The sequence below is a fragment of the Danio rerio genome, chromosome 4 (assembly GCF_049306965.1).
Source record: "Danio rerio strain Tuebingen ecotype United States chromosome 4, GRCz12tu, whole genome shotgun sequence".
In the NCBI taxonomy this organism is placed as follows: Eukaryota; Metazoa; Chordata; class Actinopteri; order Cypriniformes; family Danionidae; genus Danio; species Danio rerio.
The window spans coordinates 48,220,034-48,239,095 of record NC_133179.1 but is presented as its reverse complement, the minus strand read 5'-3'; the positions used below and the strand labels follow the sequence as shown (position 1 = coordinate 48,239,095).

The 19,062-nt window shown below is 35.8% G+C and overlaps 2 protein-coding genes across 3 annotated transcripts; one reads left to right on the top strand and one right to left on the bottom strand.

Annotated features, from left to right (window-relative positions):
- Positions 1-537: 537 nt before the first annotated feature.
- LOC137490892 (uncharacterized) lies at positions 538-9,461 on the bottom strand. The gene is made up of 4 exons (XM_068219891.2): positions 9,430-9,461; positions 6,785-9,200; positions 6,306-6,455; positions 538-2,730 (listed from the first exon to the last, which is right to left on the bottom strand). Exons 3-4 carry the CDS (start codon positions 6,388-6,390, stop codon positions 2,162-2,164), a joined length of 654 nt encoding a protein of 217 aa, XP_068075992.1. The 5' UTR covers positions 6,391-6,455; positions 6,785-9,200; positions 9,430-9,461; the 3' UTR covers positions 538-2,161.
- A 1,752-nt stretch (positions 9,462-11,213) lies between these two features.
- LOC137490873 (uncharacterized) lies at positions 11,214-16,747 on the top strand. 2 transcript variants are annotated; one of them, XM_073947853.1, is made up of 4 exons: positions 11,214-11,269; positions 11,918-12,062; positions 14,580-15,212; positions 15,805-16,747. In XM_073947853.1, exons 2-4 carry the CDS (start codon positions 11,978-11,980, stop codon positions 15,843-15,845), a joined length of 759 nt encoding a protein of 252 aa, XP_073803954.1. In that variant the 5' UTR covers positions 11,214-11,269; positions 11,918-11,977; the 3' UTR covers positions 15,846-16,747. The 2 variants fall into 2 exon arrangements, with proteins under 2 accessions (XP_073803954.1, XP_068075961.1); XM_068219860.2 differs by having other exon boundaries at positions 14,580-16,747.
- Positions 16,748-19,062: the final 2,315 nt, after the last annotated feature.

Here is a 19,062-nt window from a genome sequence, read left to right as displayed (position 1 = left end):
AATAGTTTGCAGATTTGAATATTATGGAGAGATATAGCCATCCTTACATTATTATGTGCATATCTGATCTTAAACTGTAGTTCCACTGTACACGGCAATGAGAACCTCAGTCAATAATATTTATGTAAAACTGAATTTTTGTTGCATCATATGATCATATTTTAAACTTTTCATAAAATCATCAAACAATGTGTACCTAAAAAGCATTTTGTAAGAATTTTAAAAAGTTCTTTCCTTTTGTCACTAAGTTATTGTTACTTTTTTCTACTGGATATGTGGTTTATATCTAGTATATATATATATATATATATATATATATATATATATATATATATATATATATATATATATATATATATATATATGTGTATATATATATATATATATATATATATATATATATATATATATATATATTGATTTGTCTATTTGCTGGCTTGCTATCAGAAAACAAACTAAGCTAGGTGATAAATTAATTAAATTCTACAATTACAAGTGATTTGTAGTTTGTTCATTTATACTCCATTTTTTGTTTAATAATGTTTTTCTATGCAGACTTTATGTATTGGTCTAATATTTGTATAAAGAAAGATTTCATTTGCATTTACTCATTTAGCATCTTTTATCCTGCAACCAACAACTAATGACACAAGAAGAAACAGACTCAGCCTATCAAAGGTTCAGAGCTTGTGTTTTTAAATGCTAACAAACCTTAAGCCAAGTTCAACAAGTAAAGCCACACAATGTTGTTTTAAAGCTTATTTAATTAAATTTTTTTTTAAATGCACCGTTCTATTCTCAAGTCAAGTTGTTAAGCTCATTAGGCGCTGTGGCTTTTGTTTTTATTTATAATATCTTTCACTTGAATTGCTGTTTCATAAAGACATCTACTGGGAAGAGTTGCCATATTTGATATAAAGCTTTTATGGCACAAACGTGTTATTTAATTTAAAGCTTACTTGTTTTTATTTATTTAAAGGCCTAGCTTGATGTGCACTATTTTGTTTTTCTTTTGCTTATTTTATTGTCGTGATTTATAAAGTAATCTGATTTGTTATAAAAGGTTTTCTGGTAAAATATTAATAATAATAATAATAAAACAATAAACAACAATTAAACAGTGTTTAAGTGTCTAATGCTGGCAGCATCATATGTTACAAAACTATTCACAAAGACTATTTGATTTATTAAATAACTCATCTCTTATGCTTTCTTTCATGTTATGTGACAAAATGAATGAATGACTCGGATTAACTAAAAGATTCATTAATTCGCTCATGTGCACGATGTGTAGTGCGAGACAAGATCAGTTCATTTTTCGAGTCCTCTATCGAGTCGTTCGTTCACCACATGAAAGACTACAGCCAAACATATGCATTTAGAGCCAGAAAAAGAATTGATCTGTTCACCTATCGAGTCCTCGGGTTTGAATCATTCGTTCATCACGGGCCAATCATATGCGTTTAGAGCCAATAAAAAAAAAGAATTGATCTATTCAACTCTCGAGTCCTCCGGTTTGAGTTATTCTGTCGCGTGATGAACGAACGACTCAACAACCAGAAGACTCGAAAGGTGAACTAATTATCATGGCTCCTATCGGCTCAGACTGGGTACATTGGTTAAGATTATATGTGACTGTCAGTGTAACCTGAACGCACCACTGACATTTGAAGACATGAAGAGTTGAGCTGAGCAAGGAGACAACAATACCCATAGACAAAAGAGCAGGTAAACATTTAATTATTATTTTCTTCTTCTTATAATTTATTTATGACTTATTTGTCGTGTGATGAACCGTCTGGGCTAGTTGTAGATGTGTTTGGAAGCAATTCGTAACATTTTAATAAAATTTGGGCAAATTGAACCGAATGAACAAAATGGCTCGAAAAAAGATTTGTTCATCTCGATGAACGAGACTCAAAGATCCGAGTCAGTAAAATGATCCGAACTTCCCATCACTATTGAGTATGCAAAATTCTGTTGTATGTCACTGCGAAAAGGGGCGGGATTAAACAAGATGATTAGACATGAATGGTTTCTCTCCAGTGAGGATCATCATGTGTTGATTAAGGTGTGATGATTGGCTGAAACTCTTCCCACACTGAGTGCATGTGAATGGTTTCTCTCCAGTGTGGATCCTCATGTGTCGATTAAGGTTTGATTATTGGCTTAAACTCTTCCCACACTGAGTGCATGTGAATGGTTTCTCTTCAGTGTGGATCCTCATGTGTTGCTTAAAGTTTGATGATTGCCTGAAACTCTTCCCACACTCAGAGCACGTGAATGGTTTCTCTCCAGTGTGGATCCTCATGTGTTGATGAAGGTGTGATGAGCAGTAAAAACTCTTCCCACACTGAGTGCATGTGAATGGTTTCTCTCCAGTGTGAATCCTCATATGTTGATGAAGGTCTGCTGAGCGGTTAAAACTTTTCCCACATTGAGTGCATTTGAATGGTTTCTCTCCAGTGTGGATCATCATGTGATTATAAAGGTTTGATGATTGGTTGAAACTCTTCCCACACTGATTGCATGTGAATGGTTTCTCTCCAGTGTGGATCCTCATGTGAATCTTAAGATTGTGTTTTCTTCCAAAACTCTTTCCACACTGAGTGCAGGTAAAACGGTTCTTGTCTCTCCTTTTCAAAATACCATCAGTCTGTAAATTAGTTTTTTCCTCAATTTTGACATGATGTTCCTCCTCTTTACTCTCCTCATTCTCTTCAATTAGGTCTGAAAAAAAAAACACTAGTTGTTATCAAGTCTTAAAAACTCTCATTAAAAGCTGAAAAGTGAAAAGACACTGGAAACATTGGCTACACACACTGTAATTTTGATGCACAGTAAATGTAAAATAAATCAAATCATATTGTGTTTGGTCCATTAACGTGTACACATTTAAGCAGATTCAATTTAATTAATCTTTATTTATTTAGTGCTTTTACAATGTAAATTGTTTCAAAGTCGCTTAACATAGAAGTTATAGTTTATGGATATGCATGAACTCTGCTGACATGGTTCCGGTAGAATATCAGTCAGGTTCTTTATGTCCGCATTGCGCGTTCTACAGCAAAAATTTAATTTTGCGGCGAAACCTAAACGCATCCGAGGATGGCAAAGAAGGGAGATTTACTCTTAAATTGATGAGGATCTAGTGCCAGTGGATGTCCAGCACCATGAACACCATTATTTTTCAGTTCCAGAACCCAAAATAGTTTTTTAATACACCAGATCAGTCTGACAATCTCCGTGAAGAGGTGGAATGACTAAAAGGAGACTGCTTCGATGCTGCTTTTAGTGCTATTATAAGGTTCTAAAGGTACAGTTAAAAAATGATGTACTAGAATTTACATCATTTAGAATGTGTGTCTATTGTGCAGTTCTGTACACTGGAGACCTCTTTGGTTACTGAAACAGCTTTGGCTATCAGTAATGAAGACATTTCTACATTAGAAATATTGCCACCACACAGTGTTGGGCAGTAGCGTCGCTACAAGTAGTGACACTACTAGCTTATCTACATTTCTCAGTAGTGTGGTGGTAGCGTCACTACTTTTTAAATTAAATAGCTTTTGTGTAGCAAAGCTATTATTTTAGTCAAGTAGCGTTCACACAAGCTACATTTACTGATCGCAGAACAATAAGTGACAGTACTGACATTCACGGAGCTGTGAGGCCGGTGTCTAGCCGATGAAACTAAATCCATAATGAGGCGAGAAAGACAATTTCTTTTTCTTCCTGTTTTACGGTGGTCAGGATTCTGTTTATCCAGAGTTAGGGTGCTTTCACACCTGTGAATCGATTCAGTTGTCCCGAAACAGAGATTACAATTGTTACATTGTTGCTCTTTGCTCTTGGAGCGGTTCGCTTTCACACTGCAAAGTTTCTAAACGGACCAAAAGAGCTAAAACAAGTCACGTGCGAGTAAACTCTCCTTGGTCAGTGTCAGGGTTTATTTTGCAGCGTCCTGCTAAGCTGTCAGGAGAGGTGTTTTTGCATATCATCAGCATGCTGTAATCCATTTCTTAATCAGCAAAAGTCATTTTCAGACTAGTTTGTTGGCCACTTGAAGTCAGTGCAATGCTAAATGTTATTGTTCCACTATAATTTTTTTCCCCTCATATCGTCCCACAGCAACATCATATAGTTTAGAATACTGTACAATGTTTTATAATAATTAATTACTTTAGTGTCCATTTCATTCAGCAGATTTCAAATTAGTGCATAGTGCATTAGTAAATAATTAAACCATTTTGATAAATGGAGTTAAAATGACCTTTTTGAATATAAAGTGGAAAGTTTTATTGAGATGGATTGTTGGTGATTGTATGGGTTTTGGCCAGATTGGGTAGCAAAACATGAACAAACTTGTTTAAAAAGATTTAAGACCTACAACTCAATATTTCAGTAAATTTAGGACTTTTAAAGCCTGAAATATATATTTTGGAATTTACGACATTTTAAGACCCAGCGGAAACCCTGTTTAAAATAGTCCTGGTAATTATTATAATAATGATATACTTCTAACTCAAATACTATCTGTGAGAACTAGCAACAACTTCTAGAAACAACTTTAAACCCATAAAGTTGATCGAAAAAAGGGGAATTGTGATCAACGTGACATATGCAAATGGAAAGTACTAAGCCAACACCCTCACTGTAATAGCAGATATCTGCTATGGCAGGGGTGTCCAAACTTTTTGGGCCGAGGGCCAGATGCAAAAAAAAAAATGTTGTCCCGGGCCAAATTTTACATACATCACACAGACACGCATTTTTATATATATATATGGATGGATGGATGGATGTGTGCGTGTATTTTATTAAGAAATTATTTTATTTTGGTCGTCCAACTGTGTTTCTAGAAAGACTTAAGTTTTTAAAAAACTTGAATCTTCTCTGGGCAAATTACAGTTGCAACACTGATCCTTTATAAATTCTCCTTCAGTGAAGGGTTTCCTGTGCTGTGCGATCAGCTGAGCTACCTCATAACTCGCCAAACTGCAAAAAATGCTTTTCTTACTTAGATTTTTTGTTGTCTTGTTTTGAGTCCAAATATCTAAAAAATCTAAAAAAGAAAAAAAGAAAAAAAGTTGTCTTGTTTTGAGAAATAAAATGCTAATATTTTCCCTAATATGCAATTTTTTCCTTAAAACAAGCAAATTAATCTGCCAATGGGATAAGCAAAATAATCTCATGTCAAAAGAAAAAACAGGATTATTTTGCTTACCCCATTGGCAGATTATTTTAGCTTGTTTTAAGGAAAAACTCACTTAATATTGGCATATTATTTCTCAAAACAAATTAGAAAATTCTCCTTTATTTAAGATTTTTTAGATATTTGGACTTGAAACAAGACAAAAAATCTAATTAAAAAAAATTTTTTTTTGCAGTGCAATGTAGAATTTTCTTGCACTTTAATAGCACAAAAAAACTGCTGTTGTTGAGCTGATAGGGCGCTGCTAATTGTTTTACTTTCTGATCTCATTCGGCACCAGTGTAAGAGCTGAAGGCCTGATGCTTTGTTTCATAATGTCTTTTAATATTATATTCCTTCATTACTGCAACTGATTCCTGGCAAATTAAACAGATACATTTCCCGCTGACCTCTGAGAAGAAAAATTCTTTGCCCCAACGTGACTGAAACTTCCTGCACTGACTGTTGATTTTCCTTGTACTTGGTGCGCCATGGCTCGCCAAAATGTGATTATCAATTATGTTTCCTTCAGTTTGGTCGGTTAGTTTTACTTCATAACAAGAAGTAATGCCTAATTGAAGGCATGTAATAGCGACACCCGGTGGTTATTTATTGAGTTACGTCTATTTTTGTATAGCGGGCCAGATTCTATTAATATTTATAAAAAGCCTCGCGGGCCGCCACAAAACTGATTGCTGGCCGCAGATGGCCCACGGGCCGAATTTTGGACACCCCTGTTCAATGGGAATACTGTAAGTCAAATATCCTCAGCTCAGTTAAACTTTATTATTTATTTATTGTTTTTATTTATTTTATATAGTGCCGGTGCTTAAGGACACTTTACAAACAGTAGGAGAACAAGAAAAGCAATAACCTTAAGAAGGTAAAGAAAATGGGAGACTAATAATACATCAAATGAATGACAAAAGACATGAGAAGAAGTAACGAAAGACACTCATTCCTGTCTTTCAATGAGTGCTTATGTGAATTAAGGAGAACTAGGCAGCACACATTTAGAACTGCAAGATGGATTAATTTAGTATTTTTATTATTAAAATATATCTGAATGAGGATCAAATGACTGAGTAGGTCTTTGAGAATGAAAACCAACCTGTTAGTTCCTGCAGATTTTCCTGTTTGACTGTGAATGTTTCTTTAATCTTCACATCTTCACTCTCCTCTTTAATAAACGCCATCTTTATAACAGTGTGGAGATCAGTCGCTTCAGCAGGAGTTTTACTCTGTGTTTGGACACTTTATTCTGTTTAAAATGAACAAAACAATAAAAATGTTCTGTTTAAAACAAAACAAAATAATTTCTTTTCAACAGTTGCTTCAACAGTTTCTTTATATGAGAGTAATTAACAAAAAGAAATCAGGTAAAGGAAAAGGTCATTAAAATATGTATTACACACATTTCTGTTAGCTTTTTTTAAACAATAGACCTTCATTACTGTGAGTAAAATAGTACTACGTTGTATAAAGGGTTAAATGGTATTGTCAACAGCAGGTTCATAATTTAGCATTGGATGAAAATCCTGAAACTTTAATCAATCAGTTTATATTTCGGTAAAAGTTTTAAACACAAACCTCTCTCCAGTCGATTTCCAGCGTAGGAGCGGTGCAGCCTTATGACGTCACACACCACGCCAAAATAAAAGTCTTTTTTGTTTAGCTTTTTTGCCACTTACTGTTGCAGTCATGACTTATTGATACATTTCTCCCTCGTTTTCCACTTTCCACTATATCTGCTCTCTCTCTCTCTATCACACACACACACAACGAGAGAGGCACAGATAAACAGTATTTGAAGTTGATCAAAACCTTTAATCTAAACTTTTTTACGACAATTTTGAAAAACTTTTTGTAATCCACTTTATGATGACTTGCAGGTCTAAAACACATAACTATTAATATCCAAATCTCATCCCTGTAATTATGACATCTACTTTCCTATTTCTACAACTTCATAGGCTATATTTAGGGTTTTAGTGCAGTCTAGGCACTCAGGCATTGTCCACCACCTGTTTTAATCCCCTGAGAACTTTGCTCATCTTCAGAACACAAATGAAGACTTTTTAGATGAAATCTGAGAGTCCCAAGATGGTTAAAGTCCAGAAAAGGAACCAAAAACAAGTGGTTCAATTGTAATGGAGCCCCAAGAACACTTTGTGCCGTTGAACCATAGTTGCTGTTTTTTGTCGCTGTATTCTTCAGTATATCTTCATTTGCATTCAGCAGAAGAAACTCAAACAGGTTTGGATCAAGTAGAGGATAAGTAAATGACAGAATTGTAATTTTTATGTGTACTACCCTTAATGCTTCTTAAAGTAAAGGTAAAGTTAAATATTATTACTGAAGATATTGCTAAAGAATGGCAAGAAACGTAGAATACAGATAATAAGAGACGACAATTCATATGAAAGGGTGCCATTTCCACATTGCAATTTTCTAAATTCTCATTAAGTACAAATAATTAAAAAAAACTACAACTTGCAAGATATCTTAACCCTCCAAAACAGCTATTTTCCCACCTCAGGCTCAAAATCCTTATTAATTGTTGCGTTTCTTTAGGCAAGAGAGCCTCTCTTGTACCACATCGTTACGCACAATATGTATGATATTACAGTAGTAAAAAAATGAATTGCTTTTTAATTTTAAATGTTTTCCAAATAATAAAATGTCCTCTTTTATGCAGCTATCAATAGAAAGTCTGTAGTTTGATTACTTTTTTTATTATTAAATTTTTAACTTTAAAAATAAATTTGACATCTCCATTGCCTCATTGTTTTGACTGAAAAAAACTAATTCACTTAAAACAATACAAATCAACTTACATTTTTATTCATTAAATCCACAAAGCAAGAACACCATTCAACATTAATTTATGTAACATTTCATTTCCTTTCCATAAACCTTTTATGAAATGACAGTGTGGCATCTGCTGTAATGGGGTTGTTCACTGTGACAGGGTGGTAAGGACAATATGTTTTAAAAGTAATTTAACCAGTTTAAACCTTTTAACAGGTTCATTATTGAAGTTAAAAATATATCACTTTTATTTTGGGGTATGTAAAATTAGACCGAGGCAGTGGCGCAGTAGGTAGTGCTGTCGCATTACAGCAAGAAGGTTGCTGGTTCGAACCTCGGCTCAGTTGGCGTTTCTTTGTGGAGTTTGCATGTTCTCCCTGCCTTCGCGTGGGTTTCCTCTGGGTGCTCCGGTTTACCCCACAGTCCAAAGACATGCCGTACAGGTGAATTGGGTGGGCTAAATTATCCATAATGTGTGTGTGAATGTGTATGGATGTTTCCCAGAGATGGGTTGCGGCTGGAAGGGCATCCGCTGTGTAAAAACTTGCTGGATAAGTTGGCGGTTCATTCCGCTGTGGCGACCCCGGATTAATAAAGGGACTAAGAAAATGAGTGAAAAAATAAAATTAGACCAGAGGTAAGATGGACCACCTCGGCTTGATCAGTTGGCATTTCTGTGTGGAGTTTGCATGTTCTCCCCGTGTTGCTGTGGGTTTTCTCCGGTTTCCCCTACAAGTTCAAACACATGTGCTATAGGTGAATTGGGTAAGCAAAATTGTCTTTAGTGTATATGTGTGAATGAGTATATGTGTTTCCCATGATGGAAGGGCATCCGCTGTGTAAAACATATGCTGGATAAGTTGGTGGTTCGTTCTGTTGTGGTAACCCCAGATTAATAAAGGGACTAAGCCAAAAAAGAATGAGTGCTGATGTAACGCTTTTCTTCCTGATGACACAAATCACTCAGGCGGACACAGAGAACTGCGTTCTGCGTTGTTTATTCTGTAACAGAAATATACATCCTCTGGCAACAGTATGCATTTAAACATGCATCACCTTTCTGTATTCAGCAACCATTTTCTGCTGTGTTGCCACATAAAGTCATTTTAACAAAACATTATTTATTTACAAAAGCTCAACATACCTGTAACAGAAATATACATCCACTGGCAACAGTATGCATTTAAATATGCATCTAAAAAACCAAACAAATAGTAAGAAATCACCCCTGCACATATTAATGTCATCATTCCAGCTACACATAGCATGAGCAAATTAAACCACACAAAGTTTGTCACACACGGCAATCATTCGACAGATTTGATCTAAAACATCACTTAATGTTCATATTGGGCTTGCATGTGTTATTAATATGTGTTAAAATACAAAATTTGTCACATTTAGGTGGAGCACATTTTACCTACCGCCTTTCTGTATTCAGCAACCATTTTCAGCTGTAGGTGGGGCTTTGCAGGTGAAAGGTAAAAGAAACAATCAAACACTGTTGCCACAAGAGGTCTCTCAACAACCACAAAATAAACAAAATAACCCATTTTGGTGAAAGACAATTAAACATTATTTTAACCCTGTTACACTGAGCACTGTATGTCCAATAATGTTTAATCTGAACTGTGTACTACTCTTGATGGAAACAGATCTGTCTGCAATTGTTATAAAATGTGATTTTTTTTTTATTAAAAACTGATAATGAATGTTTGAGTGGAGGATAATCAGTGAATGACTAAAACTGAGTGTGTGAAAGAGAAAGTAATGAAGTGTTTGGGAAACCAAACAGAGTTAAATTAAAAGAAAATGACTAAATGAATTGATTAGCCCTATATTAGAATCTTTGATTTCATATATTCATCTTCTTTTCAGCCTAGTCCCTTTATTAATTTGGGGTTTCCACAGCGGAACAAACCGCCAACTTTTCCAGCACATGTTTTACACAGCAGATGCCCTGCCAGCCGCAACCCATCCCTGGTAAACATCCATACACACCCACTCACATTCATACACTACAGACAATTTAGCTTACCCAATTCACCTGTACCGCATGTCTTTGGACTGTGGGGGAAACCGGAGCAAGCAGAGGAAAGCCACACTAACTCAGGGAGAACATGCAAACTCCACACAGAAATGCCAACTGACCCAGCCATGGCTCAAACCAGCGACCTTCTTGTTGTGAGGCGACAGCACTACCTACTGCGCCACTGAGTCACCCCTCTTTGATTTTTATACATCTTAACATTCAAATAGGATGCAGAACCATGCCATCGCATCCCTTACCACTCCATCACAATAAAAAATGTGACAAGGTGGTAGCATCCAAAAATGGCCGCAAATCACCTGTGGTCATGTTCCTCACCTAGCTTACATTAATTCAATCTAAATTTACTCCTCTTTAAAAATGTAAAATAAATAAATAAATAAGTTTACCCTATCTATTTTGCATGACGGGTGTGGTTGGGTTGAGCTTGACAGACCCTGTCTAACAAGAAAAAAACAAAAAATTACGTAAATGAATTTCCGTAATTCCCTGCTTTTAGTCTCGGAGGGTGCAGGGCCTGATGTCAATTCTGTTTTGTGATGTCATTTTAAGCAAAGCTGATTTACATTGTTCTTTCTCTGATGTTGTGAATTTTATTTTACTAATGGGTAAATGTCATGTTCATTGCTGTCAGTGGAAGAAGTGCAGACCCTCTTTTAGATCTTTTCTTTCTGAGGTAGAGAAAGTGGCTCAAAGCTTCAAATGCTTCAGAAATCAAAGTAAAATAACTGAAGCTCTCTGTACTTTATTTTCATAATATTTATTGTTAGAATGTTTTGTTTGTCCTTTGATGCAGGTCTTTTGTACAGCTCCTTGCTCCTTGTTGCAGTCGTAACAATTTTTATTTATTTTATTTATTTTAATAGTAAATATGCCTTGTGATGTTGATTGTTCCCTGTTTTGTGATGTTAAATTATTTCAAATAAAAAAATAAAATAAAATAACTTAGACTTAGTGGATTAAACAAGTTTTTCTAAATTGTGTTAAAATGTTTGGATGAAAAGTTTTGATAAACTTCAAATACTGAATGTCTGTGTATGTGAGAGAGATAGCACATATGTTGTGTGAGATGGAAAACGAGGGAGAAATTTGTTATGTCCTGACTGCAACAGTGAGTGGCAAAAAAGCTGAACAAAAAAAAGACTTTTATTTTGGCGTGGTGTGTGACGTCATAAGGCTGCGCCGCTTCCGCGCTGTGATTCAACTGGAGGAAGGTTTGTTTTAGAACTTTTACACAGATATAAACCGATTGATTCAAGTTTAGGTTTTTCTTCCGATATTATGTATCTGCTGTTCACTATTATTTTAATCCTTCGTTCAACGAAGTACTATTTTAATAACAGTAATCGAGGGTTATTGTTTGAACAACATAAATGTGTGTATTAAGTGTTTTAATGAAGGTTTAATTTATTAAATAGCAAAATGTCATTCTATGCTAAGTATACATCACTATATATGATAAATTGAGTACTAGTTTTTATCAGATTATTTGTTGCAATTGTTTCATAGAGGTAAAGTTGGTTTCATATTCACACATTCAGACTTTCACCTTAATAATATAATTTCTTTAAAGTATTATTTTCAAACTCTAAATAGCGAAATCATATTAGCACTCAATGACTATCAAAGTATAACATTGTTCACAATCCAATAAACAGTGTTAATGTTGTTTTCAAGCCACACTTGCATGCTAATTCAGATCGAATATTCAAATTAACATGGTAAACAATATAGAGACTTCTAAATGAACAAATGTGTGAATATAAAACCAACTTTACCTCTATCATACAAAGAAACTGTTGAAGCAAGTGTTGAAGAGAAGCTATTTTGTTTCTGTTCATTGTTTTGTTCATTTTAAACAGAATAAAGTGTCCAAAAACAGAAAAACTGCTGAAGCGACTGATCTCCACACTGTTATAAAGATGATGTTTATTAAAGAGGAGAGTGAAGATGTGAAGATTGAAGAAACATTCACAGTCAAACAGGAAGATCTGCAGGAACAAACAGGTTGGTTTTCATTCTCAAAGACCAACTCAGTCATTTTAGGCCTTAAAAAGTCTTACATTTACTGAAATATTGTGTTATAGGTCTTAAATCTTTTTTAACTAGTCTTCATTTTCCTTTGTTCATGTTCTGCTAATAGAGGTAAAGTTGGTTTTATTTTCACACATTCAGACTTTCCCCTTAATAATATAATTTCATTAAGGTATTATTTGCAAACTCTAAATAGCGAAATCATATTAGCACTCAATGACTATCAAAGTACAACATTGTTCACAGTCAAATAAACAGTGTTAATGTTGTTTAGAAGTCATACTTGCATGCTAATTCCAATCGAATATTCAAAGTAAGATGGTAAACAATATAGAGACTTCTAAATGAACAAATGTGTGAATATAAAACCAACTTTATCTCAATGGTCTGCTACCCAATCTGGCCAAAAGCCACACAATCACCAACAATCCATCTCAATAAAACTTTCAACTTTTTAATTTAAAAAATCACATTTTAACTCCATTTATCATAATGGTAAGGACTACTGAGGATATCGACCTGGACATATTGTTGTGTATAGATTTAGTTTATTATAGTTTTTAAAACGTTTGTTCATTTGTTTTTTATTTTATAGAAATTTTATTTTGGGTAAAAAAGTGTGTGGATCCAAGTAGAGCTCTTTTGTTTTTACACAATATTTAAGATCTTTTGATCAGAAATATCTAAAATATTTTAATATCATTATTATTAATATTAATTTATTAAATTTATTAAATATTATATATAAAAATATTTTTTCATCTGGGCCGTTTGAAAAAAATCCTTAGTCTAAAATTTAATTCATAATGGTCTTAAAAATGTCTATAAAATTCTTCAATTTAACTTGGTGACACCTGTAGAAACCCTGATTTAAAGTATGTCAGAAAACGTGGATGACTCTAATTTTAAATATGCTGAATGAAATTAAAAAATTAATTAAAGTAATTAATTATTATACAACATTGTACAGTTTTCTAAACTATACGATGTTGCTGTGGGGCGACGTGAAACAAAACAAACAAATTATAGTGGAAAAATAACGTTTAGCATTGCACTGCAACAACTGGCCAACAAACTAGTCTACAAATGACTTTTGCTGCTTAAGAAATGGATTACAGCATGCTGATGATACGCAAACATTTGAGTGTAAAGTTCGTCAGTATTTACCATATGCTTCATGTACCAACAGGCGCAGCCATTGGAATCTTTTTGCTTTTTAAAGAGCCCATATTATGGTTTTTTGAAAATGCCCTTCCATGTTGCACAATTGTTAATTGTACTTTTTTTGCATTGTGGGAGTTGAGGCTTCCAGGCAGGCCCACTAGTTGTCCCTCGTGGGCGGTGGTGGGATACAACACAGAGTGCAGTGTGTGTTGTGTGCTCACGTGTGCTTGTGTGTGGTGCACTTTCGGTAAACCATTTGTATTTTTGCGGAGTTTTGTGCTACGTAACTAGTTTATATGCCACCTGTGAGCCTCTAACTCCTCCCATTGTCATTGTTGTTTCTTGACGTGACTGTGCTGCTACTATTGGCGATTAAGCTTTTAAAAGAGATTTTTATTTTGGATAATTAAGGAAAATAAAGTTAATTATTTATTTCGTCTCATGCTTTTTCCTTACACCAAGAACCTGTGGTAAATTCCCTGTGATCAGGATGGCGTAGTCAGCTTCAGTTTAGTATTCATTTTCTCCTAACTTACCGTTCCGCTGCATTCGCAATCATAAAAAAAAAAAGTTATAATAGAGGCCGATGGAGGAAAAACAGCCATAAATTTAACGAAAAGGGAGTAAATTTGCCCAGAGTGCTTTTTTAAGCATTTTCCCAGATTATGTCAAAATAAGATGTCCCCAAATAGCAGTCCGTTTGCTGAAACACAGAGAAAGTTTTGGCCAAATTAAGCCTCAAAATCACCCCAAAATGGATGAAAATGACCCAACAGCACACAAGGGGAAAGGTGCACATTTCAGCCTTTATGCAGATGCTGTACAGGTATGTCTCATGTCTGTGAGGCAAATATTCAGCTGTTTGTTCAGCTGTTACCCCAGAACTTTTTTCTGATGCGTTTACCGGTCAGGCACAGAATAAACAAGTATTCCCTGTCTGCTTTACAAATTTTAGAAAAACATTTTGTTGTAATTATGAATGTATACAAATAAAAATAGGCCACTTACAGCTTTCATATATGTGTCTTATCCATATGACCAAAATGACCAAAAAGACTGACAGTTTCAATTTACTAAAACTTTTATGTTAGGCAACTTTGACACAATTTACATTGTAAAAGCACTAGATAAATAAAGATGAATTGAATTGAATCTGCTTAAATGTTTACACGTTAATGGACCAAACACAATATGATCTCATTTATTTTACATTTAATGTGCATCAAAATTACAGTGTGTGTAGCCAATGTTTCCAGTGTCTTTTCACTTTTCAGCTTTTGATGAGAGTTTTTAAGACTTAATGAAAACATGTTTTATTTATTTCAGACCTGATTGAAGAGAATGAGGGGAATAAAGAGGAGGAACATCATGTCAAAATTGAGAAAAAAACTCATTTACATACTGATGGTATTTTAAAAAGGAGAGACAATAATCCTTTCGTCTGCACTCAGTGTGGAAAGAGTTTTGGAAGAAAAGACTATCTTAAAATTCACATGATGATCCACACTGAAAAGAAACCATTTACATGCACCCAATGTGGGAAGAGTTTTAAACAACCATCATCCCTTAATCTACACATGAGGATCCACACTGGAGAGAAACCATTTACATGCATTCAGTGTGGAAAGAGTTTCAGCTGCTCATCGCACCTTAATCACCACATGAGGACCCACACTGGAGAGAAACCATTCACATGCACTCAGTGTAGGAAGAGTTTCAGCCAGTCATCATCTCTTAATCAACACATGAGGGTCCACACTGGAGAGAAACCATTCACTTGCACTCAATGTGGGAAGAGTTTCGGCCGATCATCATCCCTTAATCAACACATGAGGGTCCACACTGGAGAGAAACCATTCACTTGCACTCAATGTGGGAAGAGTTTCGGCCGATCATCATCCCTTAATCAACACATGAGGATCCACACTGGAGAGAAACCACTCACCTGCACTCAGTGTGGTAAGAGTTTTAGCCTATCATCAAACCTTTTTAAACACATGAGGATCCACACTGGAGAGAAACCACTCACCTGCACTCAGTGTGGTAAGAGTTTTAGCCTATCATCAAACCTTTTTAAACACATGAGGATCCACACTGGAGAGAAACCATTCACATGCACTCAGTGTGGGAAGAGTTTCAGCCAATTATCACACCTTAATAAACACACGAGGATCCACACTAGAGAAACCATTCACTTGCACTCAGTGTGGAGTTTCAGCAAACCATCATCCCTTAATATACACATGAGGATCCACACTGGAGAGAAACCATTCACATGCACTTAAGCCGTGGTCACACTGGACTTTTCTCCCCATAGACTTCCATTCATACGCATGCAAATGCGTCAGACCGGAAACACAAGTTTTGCAGATCACTGCATGGCAAAGTTCAAGCTTTGTAAACTCTGATCTGCGAAATCGCATCACTTGACTGTGCGAGACCAATCAAAGATCAAAACATGACCTCTCTGGACAGAAATGTAAAATATGGATCAATCGCTTACTTTTTAAAAATGTCTAATCATTTTGTTTAATTCCGCCCCTTTTTGCAGCGCCATACAACAGAATTTTGCATGCTCAAACTCTAGTGTGACCACAGCTTCGGTGTGGGAAGTTTCAGTTACTCATCAGACCTTAATAAACGCATGAAGACCCACACTGGAGAGAAACCATTCACATGGATGCACAGAGCATGCTCAGGATGTTTCATGTCTGAATAATGTTTGAAAAGGCTGAGTGACGCTATACTGTTTTCCAACACTCCTACACTGCAGTAGGTGGGGTTGTAAATGTGTTGCGCTCTTGGCGTTTACTGTTGATGGCAGCACCTCTGCGGCTTAAAATCTCTTTGCAAGTGATTGTACAGGTGCGGATACATCTGTACTCTACTCTACAGTGTATTCATGTTGTTTTGGATGATGTTCTCTGTCTGACACACTAAATGAGAAACATCACTAGGAAGACACCCCACATCAAAGAAGAGGGAGCTCCAGGACAGTTTGCAGTATATCAGGGCCTCAAGTTTAAAAAGCCCATTCAATTGTCCTGTGTTGCATATTTTATTAGTATCTTTACTTTTAGGTTCAAGATTCTTTCTAGTTTACTACATTTACTTTTTTGAGTAGAATACAAGCTAGATGAATATTTTCCGATTTAGGCAGAGTGACAGGTATTAAGTTTTACAATATTAATACACTTTGATGATCCCAAGACTCCTGATTGGATGCCTGCATTACTCATCAATGGATATATAAAAGTTGTTGAGCTAGCTAACCTAGGATGCTGTGGCTACTCAGGAGTGCTCATGGCAAGACCTGCCATCTCATTGACTCTTTAACCTTATGGTTTTGTTTTACATTTCTTATATCATGTAGGTAAAGAGTTGTTGTGATTATATCCTAAGTTTTTTATTTTCATTATTATCCCTAGACATTTGTTGATTGCTTTGATTAGTCTATGAGTTACATTTTATAATAAAAATTTGCATTCAGGCTATTTTGTTATCTCCTCTCTCTTTCATGTTGCGACTCAAACAAGCTTTCTCAGGATGGATGGACCAGTGTGCGAGATGACTGAAGGCGTAATAATGAAATAAATGCTCAGGAAGCCCCAACACTTTTTTTATCAACTGACTGTCATTGTGTACTCCTATACAACCAAGGGTGCTTATTGTTCCAGAGAAATTAATTGACTAAATTATCAAACTGTTTTAAATATAGAAAAGAAATATTTACAGGGATATACTGAAGTAGAGAAGTAACTTTAGGAAGGCAATTCATTTTGATTATGATAGTTTGTTATTTTGAGTACCTCAGAGCACTGGTTCCTAATTCTGGTGCTTGTGCAAAATGAGTTGACAACAGACCCAAATTAATTTCATCTTTTATTAATAGATCTTAGAATCAAACCTGAGAAACCACAAAAGCAGAGATTTGGCTTATTGTTAACTGCTTAAGATCAATTTGCACCAGATCAGCAAGAGACAATGTTTGAGTTTCCTTCGCTGACTGGCCTCGACGAAACACTGCGTCCTGATTGGTTGGTGACTACGCTTCAGTGATGTCTTTGGGATTCACTCACTTGTGAGTGGAAGTTGTTCTGGGTTACCGGACGACAGACTCTGCTGAAAGTCGATTTGCAGAAGTTTTTTTTTTCGGTTTTATTGGTTCCAAAACTTTAGGAGGTTGCAAGGAAGGTTCTTTGTGACCCGATTGGATGGCGGTGCGGTGTTAGACAGCAGCAGTGAGAATGAGCGAGCTAACGCAAAAAGCTAAGTTTTACTGTTGCAGTAGGTTTTTAAGTGATTTGGTTTGGTCCATTCCAATGGCACTATCTTCCAATGAGCAGTTGCCATGGAGGGCAGGCCCACGCCCTATACCATTACCCAGATAGCAGGTAGTAATCAACCTGAGCTCGTCTCTGACTCGGCATCGGCGAGTGTTATCCGGGCCGAGTCTGGACCGCAGCTCGCTCCCGCACAAACTGCTGATACATTTTCAACGTACGTGAGCTTTTCAGACTTTACTAATTGCTTCACAAACGGCAGAAATGGTTTATTGTTATTAGCTATCATCATCATCAAACATTTTCCACAATGGTAGGTCAACAGTGTTTAGTAACTTACAACTATCTGATCCAAAAGGTTTCTTATTTTAAAGAAATTTGACCTATTGACTTAATCTGCTTTCCTATGGGTTTCATAAACTGGTTTGTTCATTGTCACAAAGGGCCTGTTTCAGAAAGGAAGTTAAGTGAAAACTCAGAATATTTTAACCCTGAAATAAGAGAAACTCTGGGTTTTCCGTTTCAAAATGGCAGGTTTGTTAAACTCGAGAAAGCAGGGTAAGTCAAGCCTGTTTCTGAAAGAAAGGTAACTTTAACTCAGAGTCAGTTACTGTGGTCACTTACTCTGTGAATCTAACCTGGTCCGGAGCAGGTTTTATTCTCTAAACTCTGAGTTTCTGTCAGTCTCCTCCCCTTTTTTAAAGATGAAGCGGTATTTCTCGCCTTACGCCTGTTTCACACCGCAAGCGTCAGCGGCGCATGAGCAGAGCGTAAGCGCGTGTGTTTTCGGCGTCCATGTTAACAGATTAGAGCTTTCATACCGCACACAGCAGCAGTGCGTCAGAGCGAGGCGTGAGCGTCACCGAAGCAGCAGTGCAGCGATAGTTTTGGCGCTGGGTCTATTTTTGACACGCTGCTCACACTCAATTAAAGTGACAGTGCATTGATAATGACCAAAACACATTGAATGACAGTAAAAATCAATTTTACCCAATAGATGCGTTAATAATGTCAAATGGTTTATATATAGTCAATCAAATGAACTTAAACGATTAAAAACGGCAACAAACATTTATTTAGGCCCGAACTACAAAACCAAATGTAAAACAAATTTAGAATCAATTTTGCTTAAGTTGCACACTAGTGTTGTAGGAGAGGGGAAACAGAATATTTACGGGATTTGTAGTCCATAGCGAAGTGTATTGTGGGTAGTGTAGTTCGACACACATGCTGGATTATGTGAGCTCGCTGTTTTCTGTGCAGCTGAGCAGAGGAAGAAAGTTTTAATCGGCTTTGTTTTTTGTTCACTCGAATTATTCCTACCAGGAGCTGTTTGCACTGTGAATCTGACAACATGAAAATAAGTAAAAGAATGGCATGCATTGGTTACTTTTGTCCGTCTCATCATCTGCACGAGCATACATTAACGAGCTGTTGTTCTGCTGCTGGACATCACTGAAGCAGAGAAAGTAACACTAGTTTGATCATGTATAAATATCATTATAACTATATTGTATAAATATGAT

Bases quoted from the DNA above. Each gene is read 5' to 3' on its own strand.
- LOC137490892 (XM_068219891.2), bottom strand. From the start codon at position 6,390: ATGGCGTTTATTAAAGAGGAGAGTGAAGATGTGAAGATTAAAGAAACA. The intron at 2,731-6,305 runs GTTGGTTTTCAT...TTTTTTTTTCAG, and splicing joins AAATCTGCAGGAACTAACAG to ACCTAATTGAAGAGAATGAG.
- LOC137490873 (XM_068219860.2), top strand. From the start codon at position 11,978: ATGATGTTTATTAAAGAGGAGAGTGAAGATGTGAAGATTGAAGAAACA. The intron at 12,063-14,579 runs GTTGGTTTTCAT...TATTTATTTCAG, and splicing joins AGATCTGCAGGAACAAACAG to ACCTGATTGAAGAGAATGAG.